Source organism: Pan paniscus, chromosome 2, assembly GCF_029289425.2.
Source record: "Pan paniscus chromosome 2, NHGRI_mPanPan1-v2.0_pri, whole genome shotgun sequence".
NCBI lineage: Eukaryota > Metazoa > Chordata > Mammalia > Primates > Hominidae > Pan > Pan paniscus.
In genome coordinates, this window is record NC_085926.1 from 120384889 (window position 1) to 120400406 (window position 15518).

At 39.9% G+C, this 15518-nt stretch overlaps 1 protein-coding gene across 5 annotated transcripts in view; it reads right to left on the reverse strand.

Annotated features, from left to right (window-relative positions):
• The window catches only part of KPNA1 (karyopherin subunit alpha 1), an 88706-nt gene that overhangs the window by 13955 nt on the left and 59233 nt on the right, over positions 1 to 15518 (reverse strand). For all 5 annotated transcript variants that reach the window (XM_003825192.6, XM_008950492.5, XM_055110350.2 and 2 more), the window contains exons 6-10: positions 14072 to 14203; positions 12326 to 12414; positions 11884 to 11983; positions 9925 to 10088; positions 2405 to 2483 (exon numbers count right to left, since the gene is read on the reverse strand). In XM_003825192.6, the coding sequence (XP_003825240.1) occupies positions 2405 to 2483; positions 9925 to 10088; positions 11884 to 11983; positions 12326 to 12414; positions 14072 to 14203 (564 nt within the window). The remainder of the gene's footprint in view (positions 1 to 2404; positions 2484 to 9924; positions 10089 to 11883; positions 11984 to 12325; positions 12415 to 14071; positions 14204 to 15518) is intronic.

Here is a 15518-nt window from a genome sequence, read left to right on the forward strand (position 1 = left end):
GGAAGATAATGCAAATAACATTACTTTAGGAAAGATTCAGCTGTTATTAGGGGGAATAAATTGAGAAGAGTAACTGCTTAGGACAGTCGGAGGATGGATGGGTACAGCAACAACCTGTGTGTGTGACAAGGACCAAAAGTATGTAATTTGATGGGGATCTAGTAACAATAAGAATCAAGAAGACCCAGCAACTTGCTATACAAACTATAAGGGAGGAAGACACCACATGTAACTGCAAAGTTTCATGTGTAGGTAAATAGAATAGTTATATCATTACCTGAAATAGGAAAAATAAAAACTTGGAACTTGCTTTGTGGGGGAAAGAAGATATACTGTGAGACAAACGTGAGATATGCAAGCAGAAATATGTAAGAGACTACTGCAGATATAGGACTGAAACTTGAGATAGGTCAGAACTAGATGTAGAGATTCAGAACTTCATTGCATTCAATAAATATTCTTTAAGTCCCTATATATTGTGCCAGAAATTATTAGATTTACAGAGGCACAGAAATAAACACTGACATAATCCACCTCTAGAATCTTAAAATCTAGTAATTAGTTACAATACAATGTGATTAATATTCTGATGGATAAAGAAAAAAAAATAAGTACCTAACTTAAGAGTTTAGGGTCAAACAGGGCTTCTCAGAGAAAATAATGTTAATACCAAGACTTGAAGAACAAGAAAACATTAGGAGCAGAGAATGTGGATATGTGTGAGGTGGCAGTCAGAGCAAGGGGTAGCAGTGGAGACACATGTTCCAGGCAGAGGGAATAAAGCATGCGTTAAAACTCAGAGCTGAGAGTGGCCACAGCCAATTCAAGGAACAAATATGACAAAAGCGTACAGCATATGGAGGTAGGTGAGGGACAGAAAGATACTGATAGGGTTCAAAAATTCGGAGGGTATAAAAGACTCTATAGTTGTTAAAAGCCTCTTTCCCCTTCTTGTATCCCAGCCAACCAGTTCCCCTCAAAGACAACCAACATTTTCAGTTCCCTATATATCCTTCCAGAGAAATTTTATGCAAATATAGTCAAACATATATTCTTTTCTTCTCCTATTCTCTTCTGAAGTGTCTGAACTAAGCCCTGCAAAGGATGAATAGAGACAGAACAACAGAACTTAATAACTGATGATGGAGTTGGAGGAGAGGAAAGAATCAAGCTGATGTCCAGGTTTCAGGGGAACTGATGGTGCCATTCACTGATACAGGGAACATAAGCAGAGGTTCAGGTAATGCAAGGGGAAATGAGTTCCCTTGTGTACAGAATATATTTAAAGTAAATACATTACAGTTAGAAGATACCTGAGAGAACAAATCTAATCTCCTTAATTTTAGAGATTAGAAAAGGCATTAAATGTATTGCTGAAAGTCAGAACTGGTGAAGAAAACGCTAAGGCTAAAACCCAATTCCCAATTCTGAATCCATGCACACAAGGGTAATCACTGACATTATAAATAAGATCTATGAACGAGGCAGAAGGATTGCCCCGTGGAAGATGTCCACAAAAGGAGACAAGAGGAAAAGGAGCTTGCTAGGGAGAAATAAATGGTCGATGAGGCAGAAGAACTAAAAGACTTCAACATCACAACACAGCTGAGATTTCAGGAAGAAATATGGCTAGAACAATGCACTGTGAATGGTGTGTCTTGATACAGAAGTTGAATAGAGTAGATGGTGACATTAGAAAGCAGGAGGGAAGAATCTTCCTCACACAGGGGACTTACCATGTACAAAAGGAGAAAGCTATCAGAGAAGGTGATATTGAGATGAAAAAGACAGAGAAAAGATGCTACTAGAGGATTCTGATGCCCATGAGAACTATTTCAAATAGGAGTGAAGAAAAACAAATCTGTCTGACCAAAAAATAGTCACTATCATAGGACAACCCCAAACTACTACAAGCAACAGGTCAAGTCAGAGATACTAAAGGTATTGAGAGTAGATGCCTAAACCAACTTTTTTTTTTTTCTTTGAGCTGGAGTCTCACTCTGTTGCCCAGGCTGGAGTGCAGTGGTGCGATCTCGGCTCACTGCAACCTCTACCTCCTGGGTTCAAGCGATTCTTCTACCTCAGCCTCCCAAGTAGCTGGAACTACAGGCGCGTGCAACCACGCCCGGCTAATTTTTTGTATTTTTAGTAGAGATGAGGTTTCACCATGTTGCCCAGGCTGGTGTCGAACTCCTGAGCTCAGGCAATCCGCCCGCCTCAGTCTCCCAAAGTGCTGGGATTACAGGCGTGAGCGACTGCCCCCGGCCCAACATTTTTAAACATTAGTGTAACAGAGTATCAAGTTTCCCTAATAATATGGAGTAAAATACGATAATAGAAACATGATCATGAAGTTCAATATACTGTTTTTAAAGGACAAAAGAAAGTTACCACTTCTTCATACCTGTGTCTGAATATCATCCCCTGTGACAATGTTTCCCACAGCTCGCAAAGCAGGAGAAACCACTTTATAATCATTATGCCTGCAAAAACAAAAAGTAATGTTATAGCAAACAGTTCTATCCTTAGTTTCATTTCCTTCCAAGACCAAAATTAAAAAACAAAAAAATCGTGATAGAATTTTAGAGCAGAAATGTACCCATGGGGCTAATTAAGGGAACGCTTATCATGATGATGGAATGTCTGGTGTTCCCTAGAACTGTCTTTCCCCTTATCTTAGTACATTTGGAAAAAACTACCAATCTTTCCTAGGAATCTTTCCCAGGTATTCCATCACCTGGATTCCAACTTTTCCCTCTCATTCTTTAATATAGGCTTCACTTCCTCTTTACTGGCTTTTGTATGGTTGCTGAGATAATTGAGAGCAATAATTAACATTTATGCAACATTTTTAAGTTTTATAAATTGTCTTAATTTTCAGACGTAAAAGTGACACATCAACAGCTGAACTAACTTGAAAACGCAAGTCAGGAGTCACACTCTAAATACAAAGGTCTTTCAACTAAACCTACTAAATAAGCTGCCTTACTGGTCCAAAAACCACTCCACAAAGCCATATATATATATTTGAAGACAGATATTAAGTCCTTATTTCTAGCTAAATTAAGTCACTATCTTTTGATTTTCCTTAAGGGTCCTATTTTTCCCTCCACTTTAATGAGACCAATCACTCTTCTAAAAACTAAGCCAGTTCCTTCCAATTTAACATGTAATGATTAAAAAGAAATGGCTGGGTTCCGTTCCAAGATAGCTGAATAGGAACAGCTCTGGTCTGCAGCTCCCAGAGTGATCGACGCAGAAGACGGGTGATTTCTGCATTTCCAACTGAGGTACCTGATTCATCTCACTGGGACTGGTTGGACAGTGGGTGCAGCCCACGGAGGGCGAGGTGAAGCATGACAGGGCGTCGCCTCACCCAGGAAGCGCAATGGGTCGGGGGATTTTCCTTTCCTAGCCAAGGGAAGCTGTGACAGACTGTACATGGAAAATCAGTAAACCCCGCCCAAACACTGTGCTTTTCCCCCAGTCTTAGCAAATGGCAGACAAGGAGATTGCTCTCCCATGCCTGGCTCAGCGGGTCCCATGCCCATGCAGCCTTGCTCACTGCTAGCGCAGCAGCTGGAGATCGACCTGCAAGGCTGCAGCCTGGCGGGGGGAGGGGCGTCTGCCATTGCTGGGGCTTGAGTAGGTAAACAAAGCAGCCAGAAAGCTCGAAATGGGTGGATCCCACCGCACCTCAGCAAGGCCTACTATCTCTATACACTCCACCTCTGGGGGCAGGGCATAGGCTGAACAAAAGGCAGCAGACAACTTCTGCAGATGTAAACGTCCCTGTCTGACAGCTCTGAAGAGAGCAGTGGTTCTCCCAGCATGGTGTTTGAGTTCTGAGAATGGATAGACTGCCTCCTCAAGTGGGTCCCTGAACCCCGTGTAGCCTATTGGGGGAACCAGCCCCCAGTATTTCAATGTAGTTTCTTTTCTATTTTCTCTAAGTGTTGGCCAGTCTAAGAAATAAAGAGAAAGAGTACAAAAGAGAGAAATTTTACACCTAAGTCTCCGGGGATGACATCACATGTCGGCAGGTTCCGTGATGCTCCCAAGCCACAAAACCAGCAATATTTTATTAGCGATTTTCAAAGGGGAGGGAGTGTACGAATAGGGTGTGGGTCACAGAGATCACATGCTTCAAAAGGCAATAAAATATCACAAGGAAAATGGGGGCAGAGCAAGATCACAAGGCCAGGGTGAGATTAGAACTGCTGATGAGGTTTCATGTCCCACTGTACACCCATTGTCACTGATAAACATCTTAACAAGAAACAGTGTTTTCTAGAGCAGAAAACCGGTCTGACTAGAATTCGCCAGGCTGGAATTTCCTAATCCTAGCAAGCCTGAGGGCACTGAAGGAGACCAGGGCGTATTTTATGCCTTATCTTCAACTGCAAAAGACAGACACTCCCAGAGCGGCCATTTTAGAGGCCGCCCCCTGGGAATGCATTCTTTTCCCAGGGCTGTTCCTTGCTGAGAAAAAGAACTGAGCGCTATTTCTGCTATTCGCTTTTGCAAGAAGAGAAATATGACTCTGTTCTGCCCGGCCCCGCAGGCAGTCAGACCTTATGGTTATCTCCCTTGTTCCCTGAAAATCACTGTTATCTTGTTCTTTTAGAATGCCCAGATTTCATACTGTTCAAACACACCTTTCACAAACAATTTGTACACATAATGCAATCATCACAGGACCCTGAGGCAACATACATCCTCAGCTTATGAAGATGACAGGATTAAGAGATTAAAGACAGGCATAGGAAATTATAAGAGTATTGATTGGGGAAGTGATAAATGTCCATGAAATCTTCACGATTTATGTTCAGAGACTGCAGTAAAGACAGGCGTAAGAAATTATAAAAGTATTAATTTGGGGAACTAATAAATGTCCATGAAATCTTTACAATTTATGTCCTTCTGCCATGGCTTCAGCCGGTCCTTCCATTCAGGGTCCCTGACTTCCTGCCTAACTGGGAGACACCTCCAAGTAGGGGCCGAGAGACACCTCATACAGGCGGGTGCCCCTCTGGGACGAAGCTTCCAGAGAAAATATCAGGCAGCAATATTTGCTGTTCTGCAATATTTGCTGTTCTGTGGCCTCTGCTGGTAATCCAGGAAAACAGGGTCTGGAGTGGACCTCCAGCAAACTCCAACAGACCTGCAGCTGAGGGAACTGACTGTTAGAAGGAAAACAAATAAGCAGAAAGGAATAGCATCAACATCAACAAAAAGGACATCCACACCAAAACCTCATCTGTAGGTCACCAATATCGAAGACCAAAGGTAGATAAAACCACAAAGATGGGGAGAAACCAGAGCAGAAAAGCTGAAAATTCTAAAAACCAGAGCGCCTGTTTTCCTCCAAAGGATCGCAGCTTCTCGCCAGCAACAGAACAAAGCTGGACGGAGAATAACTTTGACGAGTTGACAGAAGTAGGCTTCAGAAGGTCGGTAATAACTAACTTCTCCGGGCTAAAGGAGCATGTTCTAACCCATTGCAAGGAAGCTAAAAACTTTGAACAAAGGTTAGACCAACGGCTAACTAGAATAAACAGTGTAGAGAAGAGCTTAAAAGACCTGATAGAGCTGAAAACCATGGCACAAGAACTTCGTGACGTATGCACAAGCTTCAATAGCCGATTCAATCAAGTGGAAGAAAGGATATCAGTGATTGAAGATCAAATTAATGAAATAAAGTATGAAGACAAGATTAGAGAAAAAAGAGTAAAAAGAAAAGAGTTTTCAACCAAGAATGTCATATCCAGCCAAACTAAGCTTCATAAGTGAAGGAGAAATAAAATCCTTTACAGACAAGCAAATGCTGACAGAGTTTGTCACCACCAGGCCTGCCTTGCAAGAGCTCCTGAAGGAAGCACTAAACATGGAAAGGAACAACCGGTACCAGCCACTGCAAAAACATGCCAAATTGTAAAGACCATCAATGCTGGGAAGAAACTGCATCAATTAACGGGCAAATTAACCAGCTAACATCATAATGATAAAATGAAATTCACACATAACAATAATAACCTTAATTGTAAATAGGTTAAATGCCCCAATTAAAAGACACAGACTGGCAAATTGGATAAAGAGTCAAGACCCATCAGTGTGCTATATTCAGGAGACCCATCTCACGTGCAGACACACACATAGGCTCAAAATAAAGGGATGGAGGAAGATGTTCAAAGCACATGGAAAGCAAAAAAAAAGCAGGGGTTGCAATCCTAGTCTCTGATAAAACAAACTTTAAACCAACAAAGATCAAAAGAGACAAAGCCATTACATAATGGTAAAGGGATCAATTCAACAAGAAGAGCTAACTATCCTAAATATATATGCACCCAATACAGGAGCACCCAGATTCATAAACCAAGTCCTTGGAGACCTACAAAGAGACTTACACTCCCACGCAATAATAATGGGAGACTTTAACACCCCACTGTCAATATTAGACAGATCAACATGACAGAAGGTTAACAAGGATATCCAGGACTTGAACTCAGCTCTGCACCAAGTGGACCTAATAGACATTTACAGAACTCTCCACCCCAAATCAACAAAATATACACTCTTCTCAGCACCACATTGTACTTATTCTAAAACTGACCACATAATTGGAAGTAAAACACTGCTCAGCAAATGTAAAAGAACAGAAATCACAACAAACTGTCTTTCAGACCAGAGTGCAATCAAATTAGAACTCAGGATTAAGAAACTCACTCAAAACCGCACAACTACATGGAAACTGAACAACCTGATCCTGAATGACTACTGGGTAAATAACGAAATGAAGGCAGAAATAAAGATGTTCTTTGAAACCAATGAGAACAAAGACACAACATACCAGAATCTCTGGGACACATTTAAAGCAGTGTGTAGAGGGAAATTTATAGCACTAAATGCCCACAAGAGAAAGCAGGAAAGATCTAAAATCAACACCCAACATCACCATTAAAAGAACTAGAGAAGCAAGAGCAAACAAATTCAAAAGCTAGCAGAAGGCAAGAAATAACTAAGATCAGAGCAGAACTGAAAGAGATACAGACACAAAAAACCCTTCAAAAAAATAAATGAATCCAGGAGCTGGTTTTTTGAAAAGATCAACAAAATTGATAGACCGCTAGCAAGACAAAGAAAAGAGAAAAGAATCAAATAGATGCAATAAAAAATGATAAAGGGGATATCACCACCGATCCCACAGAAATACAAACTACCATCAGAGAATACTATCAACACCTCTACACAAATAAACTAGAAAATCTAGAAGAAATGGATAAATTCCTGGACACATACACCCTCCCAAGACTAAACCAGGAAGAAGTTGAATCCTTGAATAGACCAATAACAGGCTCTGAAATTAAGGCAGTAATTAATAGCCTACCAACCAAAAAAAGCCCAGGACCAGATGGATTCACAGCCAAGTTCTACCAGAGGTACAAAGAGGAGCTGGTACCATTCCTTCTGAAACTATTCCAATCAATAGAAAAAGAGGGAATCCTACCTAACACATTTTATGAGGCCAGCATCATCCTGATACCAAAGCCTGGCAAAGACACAACAACAAAAAAGAAAATTTTAGACCAATATCCCTGATGAACACTGATGTGAAAATCCTCAATAAAATACTGGCAAACCGAATCCAGCAGCATGTCAAAAAGCTTATCCACCACGATCAAGTGGGCTTCATCCCTGGGATGCAAGGCTGGTTCAACATATGCAAATCAATAAATGTAATCCATCACATAAACAGAACCAACGACAAAAACTACATGATTATCTCAACAGATGCAGAAAAGGCCTTTGACAAAATTCAACAGCCCTTCATGCTAAAAACTCTCAATAAACTAGGTACTGATGGACCATATCTCAAAATAATAAGAGCTATTTATGACTAACCCACAGCCAATATCATACTGAATGGGCAAAAACTGGAAGCATTCCCTTTGAAAACCAGCACAAGACAAGGATGCCCTCTCTCAGCACTCGTATTCAACACAGCACTGGAAGTTCTGGCCAGGGCAATCAGGTAAGAGAAAGAAATAAAGGGTATTCAATTAGGAAAAGAGGAAGTCAAACTGTCCCTGTTTGCAGATGACATGATTGTATATTTAGAAAACCCCATCGTCTCAGCCCCAAATCTCCTTAAGCTGATAAGCAACTTCAGCAAAGTCTCAGGATACAAAATCAATGTGCAAAAATCACAAGCATTCCTATGACAAAGGGCTAATATCCAGAATCTACAAAGTACTTAAACTAATTTACAAGAAAAAAAAAACCCCTCAAAAAGTGGGCAAAGGATATGAACAGACACTTCTCAAAAGAAGACTTTTATGCAGCCAACAGACAATTGAAAAAATGCTCATCATCACTGGTCATCAGAGAAATGCAAATCAAAACCACAATGAGATACTATCTCACGTCATCATTAAAAAGTCAGGAAACAAGAGATGCTGGAGAGGATGTGGAGAAATAGGAACACTTTTACATTGTTGGTGAGAGTGTAAATTAGTTCAACCATTGTGGAAGACAGTGTGGCGATTCCTCAAGGATCTAGAACTAGAAATACCATTTGACCCAGCCATCCCACTACTGGGTATATACCCAGAGGATTATAAATCATGCTACTACAAAGACACATCCATGTTTATTGCGGCACTATTCACAATAGCAAAGACTTGGAACCAACCCAAATGTCCATCAGTGATAGACTGGATTAAGAAAATGTGGTACATATACACCACGGAATACTATGCAGCCGTAAAAAAGGATGAGTTCATATCCTTTGCAGGGACGTGGATGAAGCTGGAAACGATCATTCTGAGTAAACTATCACAAGGACAGAAAACCAAACACTGCATGTTCTCACTCACAGGTGGGAATTGAACAATGAGAACACTTGGACACAGGGCGGGGAACATCACACACTGGGGCCTGTCGTGGAGTTGGGGGCAGGGGGAGGGATAGCATTAAGAGAAATACCTAATGTAAATGACGAGTTAATTGGTGCAGCAAATCAACATGGCACATGTATACCTATGTAACAAACCTGCATGTTGTGTACATTTACCCTAGGACTTAAAGTATAATTTTTAAAAAAGAAAAAAAAAAAAGAAATGGCTAAAATATATAGTAGTCTAGTGACTAAAGAATACAAAGGATTACTTCCCAGATTTTGAATGATGTACTTCAGACTCCTGCAGCATCATACTGCCATTAATTCACATTAGCACTACATTACTGATCTGCATCCAGTCTGTAGCCTGCTATAATCCCAGAGTTTTCTATTTTGTATTAATACATTATAACTATCTAATATATTCCAAATGTCATGTTTGAGACAATGTCTCTTTGCATCTACTTTGTACTTTAAATCTCCCATACCTTGTAACTGTACCATTTCTCCATTATGTTATCACTTTCATTTTTTTCTTCTGTAGTATCTAAAAATTTGATTAATACAGTCTCAAATTATTTATGTCACGAGTAAATCTTCCACTCCATTATCAAAAGCATCACGGAGATGATAAAGCAAAATAAGATTGAATTTCTGATACTTGTCTAAAATAAGCTCTAAATGAGACAGACAGATAAGGAATGACTATTTTAGTGGCAGTATGCCTTCTGATGTCCGGTGGTTGATCTCAGGCCATCCAGTATGAGCCTGGAACTACACATATCAGAGTTTTCCCAATGTTTCTGCTAAAGGCCTGCTAACAGCAGAGGACTAAGAGGTTCTCTATAAGCCTCAATAAAACAAGACAAACAGATCTGACATCAAAATAAACAAGTAACAAAAACAGTAGCCCAAAGCACAATAAATCAATTATCATGTACAATCAATTAATATTTAAGTATTAGCAGCTAGAAAACTAGTACCAAGGGAAAGAAAGTGGACACACTTTCTAAAAGATATCTTACATCAGCAGTTCCACAAGTCTCCTACATACTCCTGCATCAATGACCGCTTGAATTTTATCATTGGGTCCATCTGATAGATATGAGAGGGCCCAGCAGGCATCAGCCAGTACATCAGTGTCACTGACAAACAGCAACCAGGAAAGCACATTCAGACATGGAGAAACCTGTAAATGCAAAATGATGATTATGAAATTCAATAGACTAAAAGCCAGAAGTGAGGTGAGATACTCAAGAAGGCAACCAGGCATATACTTGGTGACTTCTAGGGTGATTTACACTTCTAAAGATGAAGCAGCAAGTACCTAAGTGGCATTTCCATCTTTGGCAATGTTGTCAGTGATCTTGCACTAATCTGTAGTCAAAGCCCAAGGAAAATAATTTCAGAGAGCAAAGTTTTATATACATCAATTCTTGGAGTAAGACTCCCTATCAAAACACATTCTTTGTGGACTAAACAGGTAAAGGAACTTTCACAAATGTGAAAACTAGGAAATTCTGTATTTTAGATACTTTGTTAAAGACCAAAAATGCTAAGGTTTTGTTCAGTGAAAAATGATTCCAAATTAAAAACAACTACAAAAATACCCATTTATTTTAATATCCAGAATCTGCAAGAAATTCAAATCAGCAAGAAAAAAACAATCCCATCAAAAAGTGGGCTAAGGACATGAACAGACAATTCTCAAAAGAAGATATACAAATAGCCAACAAACATATTAAAAAATGCAGCTGGGCGTGGTGGCTCACGCCTGTAATCCCAGCACTTTGGGAGGCTGAGGTGGGTGGATCACCTGAGGTCTGGAGTTCAAGACCAACCTGGCCAACATGGTGAAACCCCGTCTCTACTAAAAATACAAAAATTAGCCGGGCGTGGTGGTATGCGCCTGTAATCCCAGCTACTCGGGAGGCTGAGGCAGGAGAATCACTTGAACCTAGGAGGCAGAGGTTGCAGTGTGCCGAGACCGCGCCACTGCACTTCAGCCTGGGCAACAAGAGCAAAACTCCGTCTCAAAAAACCAAAAAACAAAAAATAGATGTTGGCATGAATGTGGTGAAAAGGGAACACTTTTACACTGTTGCTGGGAATGTAAACCAGTATAACCACTATGGAAAACAGTGTGGAGATTCCTTAAAGAACTAAAAGTATATCTACCATTTGATGCACCAGTCCCATTCCTGGGTATCTACCCAGAGGAAAAGAGGTCATTATACGAAAAAGATACTTGTATACGCAGGTTTATAGCAGCACAATTCACAATTGCAAACACATGGAACCAGCCCAAATGCCCATCAATCAACAAGTAGATAAAGTCACTCAGGACTGGAAAACCAAACATCAGATGTTCTCATTCGTAAGTGGGAGCTAAGCTATGAGGACGCAAAAGCGTAAGAATGATACAATGGACTTTGGGGACTCAGGGAGAAAGGGTCGGAGGTGGGTGAGAGATAAAGGACTACACACTGGGTACAGCGTACACTGCTTGGGTGTTGGGTGCACCAAAATCTCAGAAATCACCACTAAACAAGTAACTCATGTACCCAAACACCACCTGTTCCCCAAAAACCTATTGGAAAAAAAAAAAGAATCTCATGGACTCCCAGAGAACTCACAGACCACACTTTGAGAACCACTGTTTTAAGAGAACTGAAAGGATAGTCTCCTAATACAGTATACTAATTGTATGAAGCCTAATTTCAATAAGCTTTACAAATTCTTCCTTCATGCTATGCTTTATTTGCAGTCCCATCGTAAATGTGCACCTTCAAGCTGTGCTCTAAATTTGCTTTTTAAATAATAAAGAGAACCAACAAAAACAACAACCCTGTTTCTCCAAAAACAGATAAAATTCTAACATTTTAAATTTTAACAAAAATTATCTTCCTGTTCACCTTACCATTGGTTGCAATACTCTTTTAATTGTATTTTTTCTGCCAATGTCCCAAAAGCATAGTCCTTACCTTTGCAAATTCTGGAGGTGGACTTTTCCCTCTACAGAGATTAGACAAAGCCCATACTGCATTCCGGGTCATGGTCAGGCGGTTTTGCTTTGAAAATAACCTAAAAGCACGATGGTACAATGGTAAACTATGTAACAGACAGTGATTATCTGATGACATAAATACTAAATAATAATACTTTTGATAAAGAGATGTCTTCAGATAGCTTTTCTCCAGAACATTAAAACTTCATTAATTCTGATGCAAGTAATTCAGAATTCAGAATTTTGGCATGGAAAAAGATAGGGTGCTTGAGGAAATGATCTAAACAAGAAAATATCTGGAATTAAAAATAACACTAGAAAATCCAAAATGATTTCCAAACATGTAATGCTTTCTGAGGAATCTCTTACATTTTTATTCTCAAAAAGAAAAAAAAAGGAAGAAGGAAGAAGAAACTTACTGCAAAAGAGGGGGAAGGATATTGCAGTCTAAGACATAGTCCCTGCACATGGTACTATCTCCAGCAATGTTGCCAAGAGCCCAGACTGCCTGTGAAAGAATCATTCATTAATAAAGGTTACATAGTTTAATTCCCTCATAATTCTTTCAGATGCCAGTATATCACAATAACACGTTCATCAGGGAGTCAAATGAAATAGTTGTAGGATTGGGGGAGGAAGATAAACAATATCCTAAAGTGTACAACAAACAGAAGGTATTCGGTTTGTTAAAGGAAAGAACTAATTCATTTTTGTTTGTTTTTGTTTTTTGATACAGAATCTCGCTCTGTCACCCAGTATGGAGTGCAACACAGTGAAACTCCATCTCTACTAAAAATACAAAATTAGCTGGGTGTGGTGGCAGGCGCCTGTAATCCCAGCTGCTTGAGAGGCTGAGGCATGAGAACTGCTTGAACCTGACAGGCCAAGGTTGCAGTGAGTCGAGATTGAGCCAATGCACTCCAGCCTGGGTGACAGGGACAGACGGAAGGAGGGAGGGAGGGAAGGAAGGAAGGGAGGGAGGGAGGGAAGGAAGGGAGGGAGGGAGGAAGCAAGAGGAGGGAAGGAGGGAGGGAGGGAGAGACGGAGGGAGGGAGAGACGGAGAGAAGGAGAGATGGAGAGACGGAGAGAAAGAGAAAGACGGAAAGATGGAGAGACAGAAAGAGAGAAAGACAGAAAGAAAAAAAGAAAGACAAAGAGAGTATTTTCTTGCTTACATAAGAAAACAGTGAACAAAAAGAAACTTGCTTTCTGTACTTTTCTGCACAAAAGTGGCAAAGACTAGCCACTTTCTTTTTTTTTGAGATAGGTCTCACTCTGTTACCGAGGCTGGAGTGTGGTGGTGTGATATCGGCTCACTGCAGCCTCAGCCTCCTGGAGCTCAAGTGAACCCTCCCACCTCAGCCTCTCAAGCAGCTGGGACAACAGGCGTGTGCCACCATGCCCACCTACTTTATTTTCTGTAGAGACTGGGTTTCGCCATGTTGCCCTGGCTGGTCTCGAGCTCCTGGGCTCAAGCAAGCTGCCCACCTCAGCCTCCCAAGTGCTGGAATTACAGGCAGGAACCACAGCACCTGGCCTACTTTCAACACTTGAAATTTCTACAAGAAAAAACCTCTATCAGTAACTGCTTACATGGTCTAAAAAAGTACATATACAGGGCTTAAAGAATGTCAGGTTTGGAAGGGGAAGATTATTTTATGTGTCTAAGAGAAATTCTGCCTACAGTCACTAAGAAATTTTCTATTTGGTTAAGACTAAATTTCTAGAACACTCCTTTGTGACAATCCATAGATTACCAAAGCCAACTGGTGAAACTCAGCCCCTTATTATGTTGGGAAATTTTGTGGGGTTTTTTGTTTTTCTTTTTTTGTTTGTTTTGTTTTTTTTGAGACAAAGTCTTGCTCTCGTCACCCAGGCCGGAGTGCAATGATGCAATCTCGGCTCACTGCAACCTCCACCTCTCGGGTTCAAGCAATTCTCCTGCCTCAGCCTCCCAAGTAGCTGGGATTACAGACACGTACCACCATGCCCGGCTAATTTTTGTATTTTTAGTAGAGACGGGATTTCACCATGTTGGCTAGGCTGGTCTCAAACTCCTCGTGATCCACCCACCTTGGCCTCCCAAAATGTTGGGATTACAGGAGTGAGCGACGTGCCCAGCCAAAAAATTTCTTTCACCTGCTTCTTTTTGTTTCATTTTTACCTGTTCCTGGACATCTTCAAACTCTGAGCTGAGCAACTCTATGAAGATGGGCACAGCTCCTGCCTGAATCACAATCCGGGTCTGAAGAGAATTTCCTGAAGCAATATTTGTCAGTACCCAAGCTGATTCAAACTATAAAGATAAAAATAATTTTCATTATCTTTTTAGAATGTAAAAGTTTGTTTACTTATAACAGTAACATTTTCTGTACATGAAAAAAAGATTCTGAGATCATTATTTGCACATAACCTATCAGTTGAGTACTATATTAATTTTAAAAGAAGAATATCCAGAAGAAATACCTCAACCTAGAAGAATATTCAGGGTGTCTAAAATTTCAGTTCAAGAAAGAGTAAACATGACACCATAAAAAGAATGAGAGAGTGTTACATATGCTGATATGGTATGATCTCCCAAGATATAAATGAAAACAAAATGCAAACAGTGTACATTAATATGGCATTATACCATATTTTCTAAAAGCGTTAAAAAGGAATATATACATTAATTTACTTATTGCACAGATTATCTTCAGAACGAGTTAGAGGAAACTAAATACTTGTTGCCTGCATAGAAAGGTGATGGTAACTAGGGAATAAGGATGAAAAAGACACTTTTCACCGGAAAGCTTTATGTGCCTTTTAGCCTGTACCATGTATGTTATCTAATAAAAAAGATTTAAAAACTTCTGTAGAATGGGCAAAGTAAAATAGGGGGAGAATGTTAGTGTGAAACATAAAATACAGGCACAGTGAAAAAGGCAAAAGGTATCAAATGATAAGTAGGTGAAAGGAGTTAACAGCACATAATGAAATGACAACTTCAAAGAATAAGAGCTTCCAATAAATGAGAGAGCTCCAAACCAAAATACAGAGATAGGACTTTTTGGGCATTCTTAATAGGGAGGGAAAAATGAAGGTAAACTGACTAAAGGTTGATATATAGCATTACAGCACTGGTAAACAGAAGATATAAAGGAAATTATGGCCAACAAAAAATAGAGCATACTACTAAAATATATCTCTAACACTAACTTGACTCTTTAGCTTAATATTGAGAAATCCAATAATGAACTCTTTTCTATTTAGTTAAGAGTTCTTAATTACATTTCAGGTTGTTTCTTCCACCATTCTGTCTTCTATTTAATAAAGCACATACACAGAAAAAAAGAAAAATTCCATGGCATGTCCTTTAAATCAGAGAAAATAACAAGTCGTCATCAAATGACCTGTGATTCTTCTAAGCTTCCAGATTAACTAAAAGGTAGCTGTCAGGTAGAAAACTAAATTCATTAATCTTTGGGAATAGAGGAAGACAGGAAAATGGGCCATCTGATCAAATCACGTTCAAAGCTATGTTAGTGATAGAAAATTCATAGCAGAAGACACATAACCAATGGATGTTCCAAAGAAAACTATAAAAGTGACATACATGAGTGAGGTAAGGT